Source organism: Salvelinus fontinalis, chromosome 6, assembly GCF_029448725.1.
Source record: "Salvelinus fontinalis isolate EN_2023a chromosome 6, ASM2944872v1, whole genome shotgun sequence".
NCBI classification, from domain to species: domain Eukaryota; kingdom Metazoa; phylum Chordata; class Actinopteri; order Salmoniformes; family Salmonidae; genus Salvelinus; species Salvelinus fontinalis.
In genome coordinates, this window is record NC_074670.1 from 9,143,405 (window position 1) to 9,163,173 (window position 19,769).

The 19,769-nt window shown below is 47.4% G+C and overlaps 1 protein-coding gene across 1 annotated transcript in view; it reads left to right on the forward strand.

The window, feature by feature from the left end:
• The window catches only part of LOC129856778 (thyroglobulin-like), an 83,381-nt gene that overhangs the window by 33,923 nt on the left and 29,689 nt on the right, over positions 1–19,769 (forward strand). The window contains exons 30-39 of the mRNA XM_055924495.1: positions 1,130–1,216; positions 1,305–1,388; positions 1,482–1,619; positions 2,703–2,876; positions 14,843–14,954; positions 15,179–15,258; positions 15,483–15,626; positions 16,406–16,471; positions 17,845–17,979; positions 19,138–19,314. Of these exons, the coding sequence (XP_055780470.1) occupies positions 1,130–1,216; positions 1,305–1,388; positions 1,482–1,619; positions 2,703–2,876; positions 14,843–14,954; positions 15,179–15,258; positions 15,483–15,626; positions 16,406–16,471; positions 17,845–17,979; positions 19,138–19,314 (1,197 nt within the window). The remainder of the gene's footprint in view (positions 1–1,129; positions 1,217–1,304; positions 1,389–1,481; positions 1,620–2,702; positions 2,877–14,842; positions 14,955–15,178; positions 15,259–15,482; positions 15,627–16,405; positions 16,472–17,844; positions 17,980–19,137; positions 19,315–19,769) is intronic.

A 19,769-nucleotide genomic window follows, 5' to 3' on the forward strand; every position in this document is an offset into this window, starting at 1 on the left:
AAGTGGTTATGAAGTGTTACTCTACTCTGTAACTAAGTGGTTATGAAGTGTTACTCTGTAACTAAGTGGTTATGAAGTGTTACTCTGTAACTAAGTGGTTATGAAGTGTTACTCTGTAACTAAGTGGTTATGAAGTGTTACTCTGTAACTAAGTGGTTATGAAGTGTTACTCTGTAACTAAGTGGTTATGAAGTGTTACTCTGTAACTAAGTGGTTATGAAGTGTTACTCTGTAACTAAGTGGTTATGAAGTGTTACTCTGTAACTAAGTGGTTATGAAGTGTTACTCTGTAACTAAGTGGTTATGAAGTGTTACTCTGTAACTAAGTGGTTATGAAGTGTTACTCTGCTCTGTAACTAAGTGGTTATGAAGTGTTACTCTACTCTGTAACTAAGTGGTTATGAAGTGTTACTCTACTCTGTAACTAAGTGGTTATGAACTGTTACTCTGTAACTAATTGGTTATGAAGTGTTACTCTGTAACTAAGTGGTTATGAAGTGTTACTCTGTAACTAAGTGGTCATGAAGTGTTACTCTACTCTGTAACTAAGTGGTTATGAAGTGTTACTCTGTAACTAAGTGGTTATGAAGTGTTACTCTACTCTGTAACTAAGTGGTTATGAAGTGTTACTCTACTCTGTAACTAAGTGGTTATGAACTGTTACTCTGTAACTAATTGGTTATGAAGTGTTACTCTGTAACTAAGTGGTTATGAAGTGTTACTCTGTAACTAAGTGGTTATGAAGTGTTACTCTGTAACTAAGTAGTTATGAAGTGTTATTCTGTAACTGGGTGTTTATGAAGTGTTACTCTACTCTGTAACTAAGTGGTTATGAAGTGTTACTCTGTAACTAAGTGGTTATGACGTGTTACTCTGTAACTAAGTGGTTATGAAGTGTTACTCTGTAACTAAGTGGTTATGAAGTGTTACTCTGTAACTTAGTGGTTATGAAGTGTTACTCTGTAACTAAGTGGTTATGAAGTGTTACTCTGTAACTAAGTGGTTATGAAGTGTTACTCTGTAACTAAGTGGTTATGAAGTGTTACTCTGTAACTAAGTGGTTATGAAGTGTTACTCTGTAACTAAGTGGTTATGAAGTGATGTAATGGTCAGTATGTTTCTCTCACAGCTGATACAGCTCTGCCAACATCAAGCAAGAACAAAACTGACTACCAGGCCACCATTATTGGGTTCCAAGGCATTTACCTCTGGAAAGGTATTGTACATATAATGTACTTCTGAATAAACATTACTGGCTTGTCTTGACTTATCTTTCTCACATGCTAAAATGATCCATCTTTCAGAGTCTGACATGACCACTCGTCCCAAGACCTCTCCAGCCTGTAGCAGTGTCCTCCCACAACAAGCCCCCAGAGTCGTTCTGTTGGGTTCGTTTAGCCTTCTTAATTCTCCTTTTACTAGGATCCAAAACCTAAGCCGACTGTTTCTTACGCTGTACCTCATTCTGTCACGTCCCACAGATGCAGTGAAGGAGACGTTTGTGGCCCTGGACAGCAGTGCTGTTGTTGTGGACTCTGAACGGGACGTCCCCAGCCTGCAATACTGGATCTTCAAACATCAGTTCTCTGCACAGGAGGCTCAGCTGTGGTGTCTGAAACGTAGGATATATCAGCTTCATGTCTTGCCTTTCCAAAATCTATTCACCTTGAGTCTCATACACTGAATATTGTAGTTGTTTCTCACCACTATCACATGGCCTTCATCTTTAGCACTCATATAATGTGTGTTACAGGTGTCCTCTGTGTGTTTCAGGTGTCCTCTGTGTGTTTCAGGTGTCCTCTGTGTGTTACAGGTGTCCTCTGTGTGTTACAGGTGTCCTCTGTGTGTTTCAGGTGTCCTCTGTGTGTTTCAGGTGTCCTCTGTGTGTTTCAGGTGTCCTCTGTGTGTTTCAGGTGTCCTCTGTGTGTTTCAGGTGTCCTCTGTGTGTTTCAGGTGTCCTCTGTGTGTTACAGGTGTGTTACAGGTGTCCTCTGTGTGTTACAGGTGTCCTCTGTGTGTTACAGGTGTCCTCTGTGTGTTACAGGTGTCCTCTGTGTGTTACAGGTGTCCTCTGTGTGTTACAGGTGTCCTCTGTGTGTTTCAGGTGTCCTCTGTGTGTTTCAGGTGTCCTCTGTGTGTTACAGGTGTCCTCTGTGTGTTGCAGGTGTCCTCTGTGTGTTGCAGGTGTCCTCTGTGTGTTGCAGGTGCCCTCTGTGTGTCGCAGGTGTCCTATGTGTGTCGCAGGTGTCCTATGTGTGTCGCAAGTGTCCTCTGTTTCAGGTGTCCTCTGTGTGTTTCAGGTGTCCTCTGTGTGTTTCAGGTGTTCTCTGTGTGTTTTAGGTGTCCTCTGTGTGTTTTAGGTGTCCTCTGTGTGTTTTAGGTGTCCTCTGTGTGTTTTAGGTGTCCTCTGTGTGTTTCACGTGTCCTCTGTGGGTTTCAGGTGTCCTCTGTGGGTTTCAGGTGTCCTCTGTGGGTTTCAGGTGTCCTCTGTGGGTTTCAGGTGTCCTCTGTGGGTTACAGGTGTTCTCTGTGGGTTACATGTGTTCTCTGTGGGTTACAGGTGTCCTCTGTGGGTTTCAGGTGTCCTCTGTTTGTTTCAGGTGTCCTCTGTGTGTTTCAAGTGTGTTTCAGGTGTCCTCTGTGTGTTTCAAGTGTGTTTCAGGTGTCCTCTGTGTGTTTCATGTGTTCTCTGTGTGTTTCAGGCTGTGAGGAGGAGGAGCTGTGCCACGTGGCTGATGTGAGAGATGAGAGCTCAGTGTACTTTACCTGCGCCCTGTACCCAGACACCCAGGTGTGTGGGGCCTACGACAAACCCCTGAGACAGGCCTGCAGCCCTGTGCTCCCCCAGCAACCCCACACCGCTCACACCAAGAAGGGTGAGTCTTTAACTCCAGCAACCCCACACCTCACACACCAAGAAGGGTGAGTCTTTAACTCCAGCAACCCCACACCTCACACACCAAGAAGGGTGAGTCTTTAACTCCAGCAACCCCACAACTCACACACCAAGAAGGGTGAGTCTTTAACTCCAGCAACCCCACACCGCTCACACCAAGAAGGGTGAGTCTTTAACTCCAGCAACCCCACACCGCTCACACCAAGAAGGGTGAGTCTTTAACTCCAGCAACCCCACACCGCTCACACCAAGAAGGGTGAGTCTTTAACTCCAGCAACCCCACACCTCACACACCAAGAAGGGTGAGTCTTTAACTCCAGCAACCCCACACCTCACACACCAAGAAGGGTGAGTCTTTAACTCCAGCAACCCCACACCTCACACACCAAGAAGGGTGAGTCTTTAACTCCAGCAACCCCACACCTCACACACCAAGAAGGGTGAGTCTTTAACTCCAGCAACCCCACACCTCACACACCAAGAAGGGTGAGTCCACAGAGTCCTTTTTATATATAATTCTATGGTAGAGGTATTTATACTCTACATATGGGTTAAGGGAGGTTACCCTGAAAGGAAATGAATGGTTAGTTTAAGAGCCTTCGATTTAAAACTTTTAGACAAATGATTCACTGTCACTTTATTTACCCAGTTATAAAAACAGCTATGGACTTGATATACCACACAAGTTATTATCAATCCAAACTGTTATCAATCATCTGAACATGAAGCCCAGCCATCACTAGTGTTGTCTTCCTCCCTCTACTTCATAATGACTGGCCCAGCCATCACTAGTGTTGTCTTCCCATCCTCCCTCTACTTCATAATGACTGGCCCAGCCATCACTAGTGTTGTCAACCCTTCCTCCCTCTACTTCATAATGACTGGCCCAGCCATCACTAGTGTTGTCTTCCCTTCCTCCCTCTACTTCATAATGACTGGCCCAGCCATCACTAGTGTTGTCTTCCCTTCCTCCCTCTACTTCATAATGACTGGCCCAGCCATCACTAGTGTTGTCTTCCCTTCCTCCCTCTACTTCATAATGACTGGCCCAGCCATCACTAGTGTTGTCTTCCCTTCCTCCCTCTACTTCATAATGACTGGCCCAGCCATCACTAGTGTTGTCTTCCTCCCTCTACTTCATAATGACTGGCCCAGCCATCACTAGTGTTGTCTTCCCTTCCTCCCTCTACTTCATACTGACTGGCCCAGCCATCACTAGTGTTGTCTTCTCTTCCTCCCTCTACTTCATAATGACTGGCCCAGCCATCACTAGTGTTGTCTTCCCTTCCTCCCTCTACTTCATACTGACTGGCCCAGCCATCACTAGTGTTGTCTTCCCTTCCTCCCTCTACTTCATAATGACTGGCCCAGCCATCACTAGTGTTGTCTTCCCTTCCTCCCTCTACTTCATAATGACTGGCCCAGCCATCACTAGTGTTGTCTTCCTCCCTCTACTTCATAATGACTGGCCCAGCTATCACTAGTGTTGTCTTCCCTCCCCCCCTCTACTTCATAATGACTGGCCCATCCATCACTAGTGTTGTCTTCCCTTCCTCCCTCTACTTCATAATGACTGGCCCAGCCATCACTAGTGTTGTCTTCCTCCCTCTACTTCATAATGACTGGCCCAGCCATCACTAGTGTTGTCTTCCCTTCCTCCCTCTACTTCATACTGACTGGCCCAGCCATCACTAGTGTTGTCTTCCCTTCCTCCCTCTACTTCATACTGACTGGCCCAGCCATCACTAGTGTTGTCTTCCCTTCCTCCCTCTACTTCATAATGACTGGCCCAGCCATCACTAGTGTTGTCTTCCCTTCCTCCCTCTACTTCATAATGACTGGCCCAGCCATCACTAGTGTTGTCTTCCTCCCTCTACTTCATAATGACTGGCCCAGCTATCACTAGTGTTGTCTTCCCTCCCCCCCTCTACTTCATAATGACTGGCCCAGCCATCACTAGTGTTGTCTTCCTCCCTCTACTTCATAATGACTGGCCCAGCCATCACTAGTGTTGTCTTCCTCCCTCTACTTCATACTGACTGGCCCAGCCATCACTGGTGTTGTCTTCCCTTCCTCCCTCTACTTCATAATGACTGGCCCAGCCATCACTAGTGTTGTCTTCCCTTCCTCCCTCTACTTCATAATGACTGGCCCAGCCATCACTAGTGTTGTCTTCCTCCCTCTACTTCATAATGACTGGCCCAGCCATCACTAGTGTTGTCTTCCCTTCCTCCCTCTACTTCATACTGACTGGCCCAGCCATCACTAGTGTTGTCTTCCCTTCCTCCCTCTACTTCATAATGACTGGCCCAGCCATCACTAGTGTTGTCTTCCCTTCCTCCCTCTACTTCATAATGACTGGCCCAGCCATCACTAGTGTTGTCTTCCCATCCTCCCTCTACTTCATATTGACTGGCCCAGCCATCACTAGTGTTGTCTTCCCATCCTCCCTCTACTTCATAATGACTGGCCCAGCCATCACTAGTGTTGTCTTCCCTTCCTCCCTCTACTTCATAATGACTGGCCCAGCCATCACTAGTGTTGTCTTCCCTTCCTCCCTCTACTTCATAATGACTGGCCCAGCCATCACTAGTGTTGTCTTCCCTTCCTCCCTCTACTTCATAATGACTGGCCCAGCCATCACTAGTGTTGTCTTCCCTTCCTCCCTCTACTTCATAATGACTGGCCCAGCCATCACTAGTGTTGTCTTCCCTTCCTCCCTCTACTTCATAATGACTGGCCCAGCCATCACTAGTGTTGTCTTCCCTTCCTCCCTCTACTTCATAATGACTGGCCCAGCCATCACTAGTGTTGTCTTCCCTTCCTCCCTCTACTTCATAATGACTGGCCCAGCCATCACTAGTGTTGTCTTCCTCCCTCTACTTCATAATGACTGGCCCATCCATCACTAGTGTTGTCTTCCTCCCTCTACTTCATAATGACTGGCCCAGCCATCACTAGTGTTGTCTTCCCTTCCTCCCTCTACTTCATAATGACTGGCCCAGCCATCACTAGTGTTGTCTTCCCTTCCTCCCTCTACTTCATACTGACTGGCCCAGCCATCACTAGTGTTGTCTTCCCTTCCTCCCTCTACTTTATAATGACTGGCCCAGCCATCACTAGTGTTGTCTTCCCTTCCTCCCTCTACTTCATAATGACTGGCCCAGCCATCACTAGTGTTGTCTTCCTCTCTCTACTTCATAATGACTGGCCCAGCCATCACTAGTGTTGTCTTCCCTTCCTCCCTCTACTTCATACTGACTGGCCCAGCCATCACTAGTGTTGTCTTCCCTTCCTCCCTCTACTTCATAATGACTGGCCCAGCCATCACTAGTGTTGTCTTCCCTCCTCCCTCTACTTCATAATGACTGGCCCAGCCATCACTAGTGTTGTCTTCCCTTCCTCCCTCTACTTCATAATGACTGGCCCAGCCATCACTAGTGTTGTCTTCCCTTCCTCCCTCTACTTCATAATGACTGGCCCAGCCATCACTAGTGTTGTCTTCCCTTCCTCCCCCTACTTCATAATGACTGGCCCAGCCATCACTAGTGTTGTCTTCCCTCCCTCCCTCTACTTCATACTGACTGGCCCAGCCATCACTAGTGTTGTCTTCCCTTCCTCCCTCTACTTCATAATGACTGGCACAGCCATCACTAGTGTTGTCTTCCCTTCCTCCCTCTACTTTATAATGACTGGCCCAGCCATCACTAGTGTTGTCTTCCTCCCTCTACTTCATAATGACTGGCCCAGCCATCACTAGTGTTGTCTTCCTCCCTCTACTTCATAATGACTGGCCCAGCCATCACTAGTGTTGTCTTCCCTTCCTCCCTCTACTTTATAATGACTGGCCCAGCCATCACTAGTGTTGTCTTCCCTTCCTCCCTCTACTTCATAGTGACTGGCCCAGCCATCACTAGTGTTGTCTTCCCTTCCTCCCTCTACTTCATAATGACTGGCCCAGCCATCACTAGTGTTGTCTTCCCTTCCTCCCTCTACTTTATAATGACTGGCCCAGCCATCACTAGTGTTGTCTTCCCTTCCTCCCTCTACTTCATACTGACTGGCCCAGCCATCACTAGTGTTGTCTTCCCTTCCTCCCTCTACTTCATAATGACTGGCCCAGCCATCACTAGTGTTGTCTTCCCTTCCTCCCTCTACTTCATAATGACTGGCCCAGCCATCACTAGTGTTGTCTTCCCTTCCTCCCTCTACTTCATAGTGACTGGCCCAGCCATCACTAGTGTTGTCTTCCCTTCCTCCCTCTACTTCATAATGACTGGCCCAGCCATCACTAGTGTTGTCTTCCCTTCCTCCCTCTACTTCATAATGACTGGCCCAGCCATCACTAGTGTTGTCTTCCCTTCCTCCCTCTACTTCATACTGACTGGCCCAGCCATCACTAGTGTTGTCTTCCCTTCCTCCCTCTACTTCATAATGACTGGCCCAGCCATCACTAGTGTTGTCTTCCCTTCCTCCCTCTACTTCATAATGACTGGCCCAGCCATCACTAGTGTTGTCTTCCCTTCCTCTACTTCATAATGACTGGCCCAGCCATCACTAGTGTTGTCTTCCCTTCCTCCCTCTACTTCATAATGACTGGCCCATCCATCACTAGTGTTGTCTTCCCTTCCTCCCTCTACTTCATAATGACTGGTCCAGCCATCACTAGTGTTGTCTTCCCTTCCTCCCTCTACTTCATAATGACTGGCCCAGCCATCACTAGTGTTGTCTTCCCTTCCTCTACTTCATAATGACTGGTCCAGCCATCACTAGTGTTGTCTTCCCTTCCTCCCTCTACTTTATAATGACTGGCCCAGCCATCACTAGTGTTGTCTTCCCTTCCTCCCTCTACTTCATAATGACTGGCCCAGCCATCACTAGTGTTGTCTTCCCTTCCTCCCTCTACTTCATAATGACTGGCCCAGCCATCACTAGTGTTGTCTTCCCTTCCTCCCTCTACTTCATAATGACTGGCCCAGCCATCACTAGTGTTGTCTTCCCTTCCTCCCTCTACTTCATAATGACTGATGAAGTTGGGAATCCCAGCAGCCTCGCTGTTTGTGATTCTAGGCTTGTTTTGGTCTTGTTGTTCCTAGCAACAGGTCAACAAGGCTGTATATCAGAAGTTAGGACGACTGCCACTGCTTGGCTCTGGGTGGCCCCCAAAATGTCACCCTATTCCCTATATAGTGCACTATTTTACCCTAATATACATCCCTAATGAAACCCTATTCCCTTTTTTAGTGCACTACCTTTGACTAGATCCCTATGGGTCCTAGTCAAAAGTACCACACTGTAAAGGGAATAGGGTGCCATTTTGGGACCAGATCTTAGAAGAGGGAACAGAGGGGATGTATTTAGATCGGGGAGATCACGCTTATTTAGCCAGCGTCCCAAAAGGCACCCTATTCCCTATTTAATAGTGCACTACTTTTGACCTGGGCTCATTAAAAGTACTGCATTATGTAGGGAATAGGGTGCCATTTGGGACACCGACGTACACTTGAGCAGCTCTGCGGGTTGGGAAAGTAGACCTGTGAGTAATGTCGGTGGCGTGATCCTGCTCTTGCTCAAATGACAGCAGGCTTCTTTTCCAAGGTGACACAAACCAGGGTGTCCATTTAGCTGCTGTTGTGATACTATCTCTTGCTTTTATCTCTCAGCTTGTGTTAATTGGCAAGAGTTTTTACATTTTTAAAGACCGTTTTGAATGTTTCCTGTCTGTGTTTATGCGCGTAGTGCATACCCCTGACGGAGTACCACTGACTTCTTCAGAATTCTCTGTGTTTTTAGTATGTTGTGCCATGAGTGAGTTAGTCGTCTGTGTCAGATGCCGTGATTCAAATGGCACTCTATTCCCTATGTAGTGCACTACTTTTGACCAGAGCCCTATGGTCATTTCTGGACACATCCAATGGTCCTACTGGTGGTCACAGCTAACCTGAGTGTCACGTTAAGTTCAATACAGCTCTCTGAAGAGCATCTGCTTTTTCTCTTTCGCTCTCTCTCTCCACCTCTCTCCCTCCCCCTTCCCTCTTTCCCTCCCCCTCTCTCCCTTTCCCTCCCCCTCTCTCCCTTTCCCTCCCCCTCTCTCCCTCCCTCCCTTTCCCTCCCCCTCTCTCCCTCCCTCCCTTTCCCTGCCCCTCTCTCCCTCCCCTTCCCTCTTTCCCTCCCCCTCTCTCCATTTCCCTCCCCCTCTCTCCCTTTCCCTCCCCTTCTCCCTCCCCCTCTCTCCCTTTCCCTCCCCTTCTCCCTCTCCCCAGCCTTCCCTCTTTCCCTCTCTCTCTCCCTCCGCTTCTCTCTTTCCCCTTCTCTCTCCCTCCCCTTCTCTCTTTCCCCTTCTCTCTCCCTCCCCTTCTCTCTTTCCCCTTCTCTCTCCCGCCCTTCTCCCTTTCCCTCTCTCCCTTTCCCTCCCATTCTCCCTTTCCCTCTCTCCCTCTCTCCCTTTCCCTCCCATTCTCCCTTTCCCTCCCCATCTGTCCCTCCCCCTCTCTCTCTCCCTTTCCATCCCTTTCTCCATTTCCCTCCCCATCTCTCTCTCCCTTCCCTTCTCTCCCTTTCCCTTTCCCTCTCTCCCTCCCTCCCCATCTCCCTTTCCCTCCCCATCTCTCTCTCCCTCCCCTTCTTTCCCTCCCCATCTCTCTCTCCCTCCCCTTCTTTCCCTCCCCATCTCCCTCCATCCCCTTCTCCATTTCCCTCCCCTTCTCTCTCTGCTGTCAGACTATTCATTTGCCTGTAACCCAGAGCTCTTGTTATTTTTATCCTGATCTTCACAGCAGCAGTGAAACAGAATGATCCTTGTTGTTGATTAATACAGACCATATGATATTCAGCTGGGTGGCATGTCTTTCTGAATGGTGCTTTGTGTGCGTCTGTTGTATTGCAAACAGCTAGCTAGCTCAGTAGTATCTTTACCTTAATAAAACGTGTTTAATATGCTTGCTGAGGCAGGTGAAGGTTTCCTCATTAACATGACTCTGTGGAACCAGTGACTGTCTGGGACATCATTATAAAGAACCCTTTGATATCTGCAGGGGAACATACCCACTGCAACTCAGCACTGGACGAGGACCATTATTACACACACACACACACACACACACACTCACACTCACACTCACACTCTCTCTCCTCTCACGGCCCAAAACAATTGCTCCCTTGTTAACTCCAGCAGCAGATGTACCACTAGCTGATGGGCTAAAAGGCCAATCAAATCTCTTGCCAAAGCCGACGGCCCCAAAGGCTTTCCAGGAACTGAGTGTAGATGAACATGCGTTGTTTGCAATGACTTAGAAAGTTCTTCATCCAATTAATATATTCTGTTATGTCAGCTGTATGTAATCTCTACTGCTCTTAAAGATCTCTGAACACTGACAGATTCTGTTATGACAGCTGTATGTAATCTCTACTGCTCTTAAAGATCTCTGAACACTGACAGATTCTGTTATGACAGCTGTATGTAATCTCTACTGCTCTTAAAGATCTCTGAACACTGACAGATTCTGTTATGACAGCTGTATGTAATCTCTACTGCTCTTAAAGATCTCTGAACACTGACAGATTCTGTTATGACAGCTGTATGTAATCTCTACTGCTCTTAAAGATCTCTGAACACTGACAGATTCTGTTATGACAGCTGTATGTAATCTCTACTGCTCTTAAAGATCTCTGAACACTGACAGATTCTGTTATGACAGCTGTATGTAATCTCTACTGCTCTTAAAGATCTCTGAACACTGACAGATTATGTTATGACAGCTGTATGTAATCTCTACTGCTCTTAAAGATCTCTGAACACTGACAGATTTTGTTATGACAGCAGCATGTAGTCTCTACTGCTCTTAAAGATCTCTGAACACTGACAGATTTTGTTATGACAGCTGTATGTAATCTCTACTGCTCTTAAAGATCTCTGAACACAGACAGATGTTGTTATGACAGCAGCATGTAGTCTCTACTGCTCTTAAAGATCTCTGAACACTGACAGATTTTGTTATGATAGCTGTATGTAATCTCTACTGCTCTTAAAGATCTCTGAACACAGACAGATTTTGTTATGACAGCAGCATGTAATCTCTACTGCTCTTAAAGATCTCTGAACACTGACAGATTTTGTTATGACAGCAGCATGTAATCTCTACTGCTCTTAAAGATCTCTGAACACAGACAGATTTTGTTATGACAGCAGCATGTAATCTCTACTGCTCTTAAAGATCTCTGAACACAGACACATTCTGTTATGACAGCTGTATGTAATCTCTACTGCTCCTAAAGATCTCTGAACACAGACACATTCTGTTATGACAGCAGCATGTAATCTCTACTGCTCTTAAAGATCTCTGAGCTCTCTGAGCTTCTCTACAGGTCTGTCTGTATCATCATAGAGCTTCTCTACAGGTCTGTCTGTATCATCATAGAGCTTCTCTACAGGTCTGTCTGTATCATCATAGAGCTCCTCTACAGGTCTGTCTGTATTATCATAGAGCTCCTCTACAGGTCTGTCTGTATCATCATAGAGCTCCTCTACAGGTCTGTCTGTATCATCATAGAGCTTCTCTACAGGTCTGTCTGTATTATCATAGAGCTTCTCTACAGGTCTGTCTGTCTGTATCATCATAGAGCTTCTCTACAGGTCTGTCTGTCTGTCATAGAGCTTCTCTACAGGTCTGTCTGTATTATCATAGAGCTCCTCTACAGGTCTGTCTGTCTGTATCATCATAGAGCTTCTCTACAGGTCTGTCTGTCTGTCATAGAGCTTCTCTACAGGTCTGTCTGTATTATCATAGAGCTTCTCTACAGGTCTGTCTGTCTGTATCATCATAGAGCTTCTCTACAGGTCTGTCTGTATCATCATAGAGCTTCTCTACAGGTCTGTCTGTATCATCATAGAGCTCTAAGCACTCTGATAGTAGAACATGTTTTAACACTGCTGCTGTCCTTCCACAGTCCAGGAACTAACTCTACCCAGACTGACACCGTGGATTACACTCATCACTCTAGTCCAGTGAACTAACTCTACCCAGACTGACACAGTGGATTACACTCAACACTCTAGTCCAGTGAACTAACTCTACCCAGACTGACACCGTGGATTACACTCATCACTCTAGTCCAGTGAACTAACTCTACCCAGACTGACACAGTGGATTACACTCATCACTCTAGTCCAGTGAACTAACTCTACCCAGACTGACACCGTGGATTACACTCATCACTCTAGTCCAGTGAACTAACTCTACCCAGACTGACACAGTGGATTACACTCATCACTCTAGTCCAGTGAACTAACTCTACCCAGACTGACACCGTGGATTACACTCATCACTCTAGTCCAGTGAACTAATTCTACCCAGACTGACACAGTGGATTACACTCAACACTCTAGTCCAGTGAACTAACTCTACCCAGACTGACACCGTGGATTACACTCATCACTCTAGTCCAGTGAACTAACTCTACCCAGACTAACACAGTGGATTACACTCAACACTCTAGTCCAGTGAACTAATCAAGTCCAGTGTCCTTATTTCCCTCTCAAATACTTAAAAAAAAAAAAATGTTCAAGTCCAAACACAAGCAGTAAAGAGACTAACAGATGCTTGAGAGACTGGTGACTAGTTCCAGGAATACAAATGTCTTCTTTTTCTAAGCCTAGGTAGTTTTATTTAGTATCTCCGTAATGAGACGATGAATCACCTCAAGCAGGAGTCTAGACTTACCCATCACTAGAGCCACAGCGGGGAGGGTGAGGAAAGGAAAGGGGAATACCTAGTCAGTTGTCCAACTAAATGCCTTCAACTGAAATGTGTCTTCTGCATTTAACCCTCTGTATCAGAGAGGTGCGGGAGGGCCTGCCTTAATCGACATCCACGTCTTCGGGGAACAGTGGGTTAACTGCCTTGCTCAGGGGCAGAACGACAGATTTTTTACGTTGTCAGCTCGGGGATTCGATCCAGCAACCTTTCGGTTACTGGTCCGACGCTCTAACCACGAGGCTGCTAGAGGTGTGCATAATGATATATTGATACTGTCACTTCTCTCTCACTCTGAGGGGAGTCTGCTGCCGGTGTACCAGAGTCATTTATAGATGCAGACCAGATGGAAAATTAAATAAATTAATCCACTTGATTTTGAGGGAAATTTTTTGCTACCTGTCACATGTAGTCTCTTAGCCACGGTAGTGGAGACTTTATCTAGTCAAGATCACATAATATTATCACAAGTACCCCCAACTCATCCCGTTTAACAGCAACCTGTTGTCTGTTGTTATTAGAGACATGTTGTACGTACAGAAAATGCCCACCAGACCAAAATGCTGGGCCTTATGGTAATGGGGTCAGTAACATATTGTCCAAAACTGTGCTTCCCTCTGTATAAAACTCATTTCCAAGCAGACAGCTAGTTACGTCTCTCCTTGATTTGCTCATTAAACCCTCGTTTCCTCTCATTAAAGGGTTCTGGGCTGTTGACATCGGGGCTGTTCAGACAGGAACAGGGCTCTCTCTGGGACATCCTGTACTTCAAGACCACAGCCAGATTCTCTCAGACCCAGCAACCCTGGCCAGAGTACTGTACTGTAGCCCAGTCATAATGAACCATACTAGTTAGGGAAACATTGAGCTCCGTTAGACAGAGTCCATTCAGGCAAAGAGTACGACATTGTTCTTTCTGTTGGTGGAAAGTGATGTGCTGCAGGATGAGATCCCTGGTAGGTTCTTGGTCAGTGTGCTGCAGGATGAGATCCCTGGTAGGTTCTTGGTCAGTATGTTGTAGAGATGTGCTGCAGGATGAGATCCCTGGTAGGTTCTTGGTCAGTATGTTGTAGAGATGTGCTGCAGGATGAGATCCCTGGTAGGTTCTTGGTCAGTATGTTGTAGTGATGTGCTGCAGGATGAGATCCCTGGTAGGTTATTGGTCAGTATGTTGTAGTGTGGTGCTGCAGGATGAGATCACTGGTAGGTTCTTGGTTAGTATGTTGTAGTGTGGTGCTGCAGGATGAGATCCCTGGTAGGTTCTTGGTTAGTATGTTGTAGTGTGGTGCTGCAGGATGAGATCCCTGGTAGGTTCTTGGTCAGTATGTTGTAGTGATGTGCTGCAGGATGAGATCCCTGGTAGGTTATTGGTCAGTATGTTGTAGTGTGGTGCTGCAGGATGAGATCACTGGTAGGTTCTTGGTTAGTATGTTGTAGTGTGGTGCTGCAGGATGAGATCCCTGGTAGGTTCTTGGTCAGTGTGCTGCAGGATGAGATCCCTGGTAGGTTCTTGGTCAGTATGTTGTAGAGATGTGCTGCAGGATGAGATCCCTGGTAGGTTCTTGGTCAGTATGTTGTAGAGATGTGCTGCAGGATGAGATCCCTGGTAGGTTCTTGGTCAGTATGTTGTAGTGATGTGCTGCAGGATGAGATCCCTGGTAGGTTCTTGGTCAGTATGTTGTAGTGATGTGCTGCAGGATGAGATCCCTGGTAGGTTATTGGTCAGTATGTTGTAGTGTGGTGCTGCAGGATGAGATCACTGGTAGGTTCTTGGTTAGTATGTTGTAGTGTGGTGCTGCAGGATGAGATCCCTGGTAGGTTCTTGGTTAGTATGTTGTAGTGTGGTGCTGCAGGATGAGATCCCTGGTAGGTTCTTGGTCAGTATGTTGTAGTGTGGTGCTGCAGGATGAGATCACTGGTAGGTTCTTGGTTAGTATGTTGTAGTGTGGTGCTGCAGGATGAGATCCCTGGTAGGTTCTTGGTCAGTGTGTTGTAGTGTGGTGCTGTAGTGCTTCTTCAACTTATCCCACTACCATATTATTTACCAGAATAATACATTAGCCTCTAAAACGTCATCAACTTCTCTCCATTAAAACAGCTGAAGGAAGCACACACAGTTTTTCTCCAGAAAAAATGTCATTTTCTATTATTTCAGGAGCTCATTTGTGTTGTTCTGTCTGTTGTGTTTTAACAGTTGATCTGACTGGAAGCGTGGAGAGTTTTTACAGCCGTGTTCCCTTTAAGAAGATGGTGTCTTATTCCGTCCGTAGCCGTGTCAACCTGAGTGCCAAGCCTATCACTGAGGGGTAAGAGACCTTAGGGCAGTGTTACCTGGGTCTCACTGGTTCTGTTCTTACTACCACCACCACCCACAGTAAAACGTATTTCACTACTTCAAGCAATAACAAAAATCTTCTTTAGGAAAACCATTTTTTTACTGCATGAGTAGTAGGATAATGACAAAGTCTTTTACAGTTCCTGTTTTGTTTCCCCAGAGAAAAAGTGTGTGCCTGCTTTGTGTTTGTTCCAGGTTCCGTGAGTGTGAACGGAGTTGTGATGAAGACCCGTGTTGCCGTGGAATCGGATACGTCAGGGACACACAGTCACCTGGTCAGTTATTTCAGTCAAGATATTTATTGACATGTTTTTACAGTGCTGACAATTTCTCCGACATTCAAAGTTCAAGGGGCAAGAGAGAAGAGGGAAACAATCACAATATAGCTCCAAAGTCCAAAGGAGACACAAATATTTCCTCAAGTGTGTGTGTGTGTGTGTGTGTGTGTGTGTGTGTGTGTGTGTGTGTGTGTGTGTGTGTGTGTGCTGTCTCCATCCAGGACCAGACGTTCTCTGCCTGACTCTGAACAGCTTTGGCATCCAGACATGTGGTGAAGGTGAGAGGACAACCTGGAGAGTCCAGGACTGCACCCCGTCCAAAGTAGAAACCGGCGTGTATCCGCTTGGCTGGTACGAGAAACCAGGTGTGTGTAAACGTCTGAGGATAAGTAGGTACAGGGTGACTCCCAAATGGCACCCTATTCCCTATGGGCTCCTGGTCAAAAGTAGTGCACTACATAGGGAATAGGGTGCCATTTGAAACGCTACAACGTTTAGGGTACCTTACTCAGCGAGGAGGCATGAAACACATCTTGACCAACATCTGGCTAACATCTTGAGTTGTGTCTTACCTTTTAGGTTTGATGTCTTGAATGTTACTTTCTCTTCTGGAAATAGTGACAGCGGCGTTGCCCTGGTTACAGTCTGTGCGTCCCAAATGGAACCTTCTCTTTATAGTGCACTACGTTTGATCAGAGCCCATTGGGGGAATAGTGTGCTATTTGGGACACAGACAAGGAGACGCTGCACACTGATTTAAACAGATACACGTGTTATTCTGCTTCAGCTGTTGATCTCTTTTTGTGGGTTATATGTTGCCACCTGGTAAGGATTTCAGCGACTACAAATTGTTCTTACTTTTTTTGAGAAATTCTCAGACTCTGTGGTAATGTTTCTATTCTTAAGAGTCCCTTTATAGCTAACACACTTGTTTCTGTTTCAAGTGGCACCCTATCTATGTCGTGCCCTAGGGTGCTATTTGGGACACAGGGTTAATACATATTTCCTCCAGTTGGTGTTGCAGAGCCACGTGATCTAACAGACACCTTTATTAGCCAAGTTGTTTTCTGATCATTAAGGAATATAAGGATTCTGATCATAATTGATTACGTGAGGACTCAAACGTTTCCATTGTTCCCCACAGTGAACCAGTGGACTAAATCACCACGATTGTGCCCCAGTTTCGAACTACGTGTTCCTTCAAAGAATGGTAAGAGTGCAGTTAATATTTCTCCTCAGGAGTTAGAATGTACAATACATCCCACTGTTAGTTTGAGACGTCAGCTCCAGTAAACAGACTACTGTGTGTTTACTCCTGCTGTCATCCTTCTGTAAATGGTTGGATAGAAACAGGTCGGCCTTTCTGTCTCTGGATGAGGCCCAAATGGCCCCCTGTTCCTTCTGTGTATCTTTTATTTAACCTTTATTTAACCTCTATTTAACCTTTATTTAACTAGGCAACTCAGTTAAGAACAAATTCTTATTTACAGTGACGGCCTACACCGGCCAAACCCTCCCCTAACACAGACAAAAGCTGGGCCAATTGTACGCCGCCCTATGGGACTCCCGATCACGGCCGGTTGTGATACAACCCGGGTTAGAACCAGGGTCTGTAGTGACGCCTCTAGCACTGAGATGCAGTGCTTTAGACCCCTGCGCCACTCGTGAGCCTATTCCTTATATAGTGCTCTACTTTTGACCAATGCCCATAGGGCTCTGTTAAAAAATAGTGCATTATGGGGAACGGGGTGCTGTTTGGGCGACAACCCATTTCACATTTGTGTGTGTTCAAAGGGAACCCCCCCAGCCCTCACATCAAAGAGACAAACTAACATGGTCATTTTGCGAGCTTTCATTGTGCTGACGTGCTGAAATGTTTACAAGCCACCGTGTTTCCCACTTAGCCTTTAATTAGACACACTTCCTCCATACCCTCCAGCAGCTATGAACCTGTCCATTAGACAGAGGAGATGCTGTTTCCAACGGCTCCAGTAACTATAAACCTGTCCATTAGACAGAGGAGATGCTGTCTCCAACGGCTCCAGGAACTATGAACCTGTCCATTAGACAGAGGAGATGCTGTTTCCAACGGCTCCAGTAACTAGAAACCTGTCCATTAGACAGAGGAAATGCTGACTCCAACGGCTCCAGTAACTAGAAACCTGTCCATTAGACAGAGGAGATGCTGTCTCCAACGGCTCCAGTAACTATAAACCTGTCCATTAGACAGAGGAGATGCTGTCTCCAACGGCTCCAGTAACTATAAACCTGTCCATTAGACAGAGGAGATGCTGTCTCCAACGGCTCCAGTAGCTAGAAACCTGTCCATTAGACAGAGGAGGTTACAGGCTTTCAACTGCTCTCATTACCATCTAGCACACTAGATAGTGTTGGAATTGGATGCTTAAGAGAGCTCTGTCCTTTTGACATTAAAATACATTTCAATGGCTGCATCCCAAATATGGAGTCTTTCACCTTGTGTAGGACACTGCTTCTGAACAGAGCCCTATGGGACAATGTGTTAAATGCAGACAGTGTGTTAGATGCATCCCCTGCTGATAAAGATGTGTGTCTCTCTGCCAGTGAGTTTGAGTGAGTGGAGACTCCTGGATGCGTCCTCGACTCTGGTGGATCCGTCCATCTCCACGTTTGACATTATTCACATCAGTAAAGACATCGCTGAGGACCTGGACAGGACCAGAGACTGGTGTCTGTCTGGTGAGAAACATCTTCATCGTGTGCCAGAGGTCAACGTCCCCCAACTCAGGACCACACATGCCCCCTGGCAAGAGGGGTTTAAGCCCCTCCTCGGTCTCTCCTGTCTGTACCCCTCATCTGTGCCCCTCCTCGGTCTCTCCTGTCTGTACCCCTCATCTGTGCCCCTCCTCGGTCTCTCCTGTCTGTACCCCTCATCTGTGCCCCTCCCCGGTCTCTCCTTTCTGTACCCCTCATCTGTGCTCCTCCTCGGTCTCTCCTTTCTGTACCCCTCATCTGTGCCCCTCCTCGGTCTCTCCTGTCTGTACCCCTCATCTGTGCCCCTCCTCGGTCTCTCCTGTCTGTGCCCCTCATCTGTGCCCCTCCTCGGTCTCTCCTGTCTGTACCCCTCATCTGTGCCCCTCCTCGGTCTCTCCTTTCTGTACCCCTCATCTGTGCCCCTCCTCGGTCTCTCCTGTCTGTACCCCTCATCTGTGCCCCTCCTCGGTCTCTCCTGTCTGTGCCCCTCATCTGTGCCCCTCCTCGGTCTCTCCTGGTTGTACCCCTCATCTGTGCCCCTCCTCGGTCTCTCCTGTCTGTACCCCTCATCTGTGCCCCTCCTCGGTCTCTCCTGTCTGTACCCTTCATCTGTGCCCCTCCTCGGTCTCTCCTGTCTGTGCCCCTCCTCGGTCTCTCCTGTCTGAACCCCTCATCTGTGCCCCTCCTCGGTCTCTCCTGTCTGAACCCCTCATCTGTGCCCCTCCTCGGTCTCTCCTGTCTGTACCCCTCATCTGTGCCCCTCCTCGGTCTCTCCTGTCTGTACCCCTCATCTGTGCCCCTCCTCGGTCTCTCCTGGTTGTACCCCTCATCTGTGCCCCTCCTCGGTCTCTCCTGTCTGTGCCCCTCCTCGGTCTCTCCTGTCTGTACCCCTCATCTGTGCCCCTCCTCGGTCTCTCCTGTCTGTGCCCCTCCTCGGTCTCTCCTGTCTGAACCCCTCATCTGTGCCCCTCCTCGGTCTCTCCTGTCTGTACCCCTCATCTGTGCCCCTCCTCGGTCTCTCCTGTCTGAACCCCTCATCTGTGCCCCTCCTCGGTCTCTCCTGTCTGAACCCCAATCCTTGTATCTACCCCTCTCTAGTCTCCTTTTCTGTCCGTTAAACTGTGTCTGTGTGTCTCCCCTCAGCCTGTGAGGAGGCTGACTCCTGTGCTGTGGTGTCAGTGGGGCGGACCGACTCGGCTGTCCGCTGTGTCCTCTACCCAGACACCCTGGCCTGTGGCCCCTCCACTACCACCACCACTGGAGGTCAGGACTGTCGGCTGGTCATCAGAGAGTCAGCTCTCCAGGTCTACCTCCACAAAGGTGGGCAACATCCCTGACCCTGGCTCACTATACATCCCTGACCCTGGCTCACTATACATCCCTGACCCTGGCTCACTTTACATCCCTGACCCTGGTTCACTATACATCCCTGACCCTGGTTCACTATACATCCCTGACCCTGGTTCACTTTACATCCCTGACCCTGGTTCACTATACATCCCTGACCCTGGTTCACTATACATCCCTGACCCTGGTTCACTATACATCCCTGACCCTGGTTCACTATACATCCCTGACCCTGGTTCACTATACATCCCTGACCCTGGTTCACTATACATCCCTGACCCTGGTTCACTATACATCCCTGACCCTGGCTCACTATACATCCCTGACCCTGGTTCACTATACATCCCTGACCCTGGTTCACTATACATCCCTGACCCTGGTTCACTATACATCCCTGACCCTGGCTCACTTTACTGCTGCTAATATGT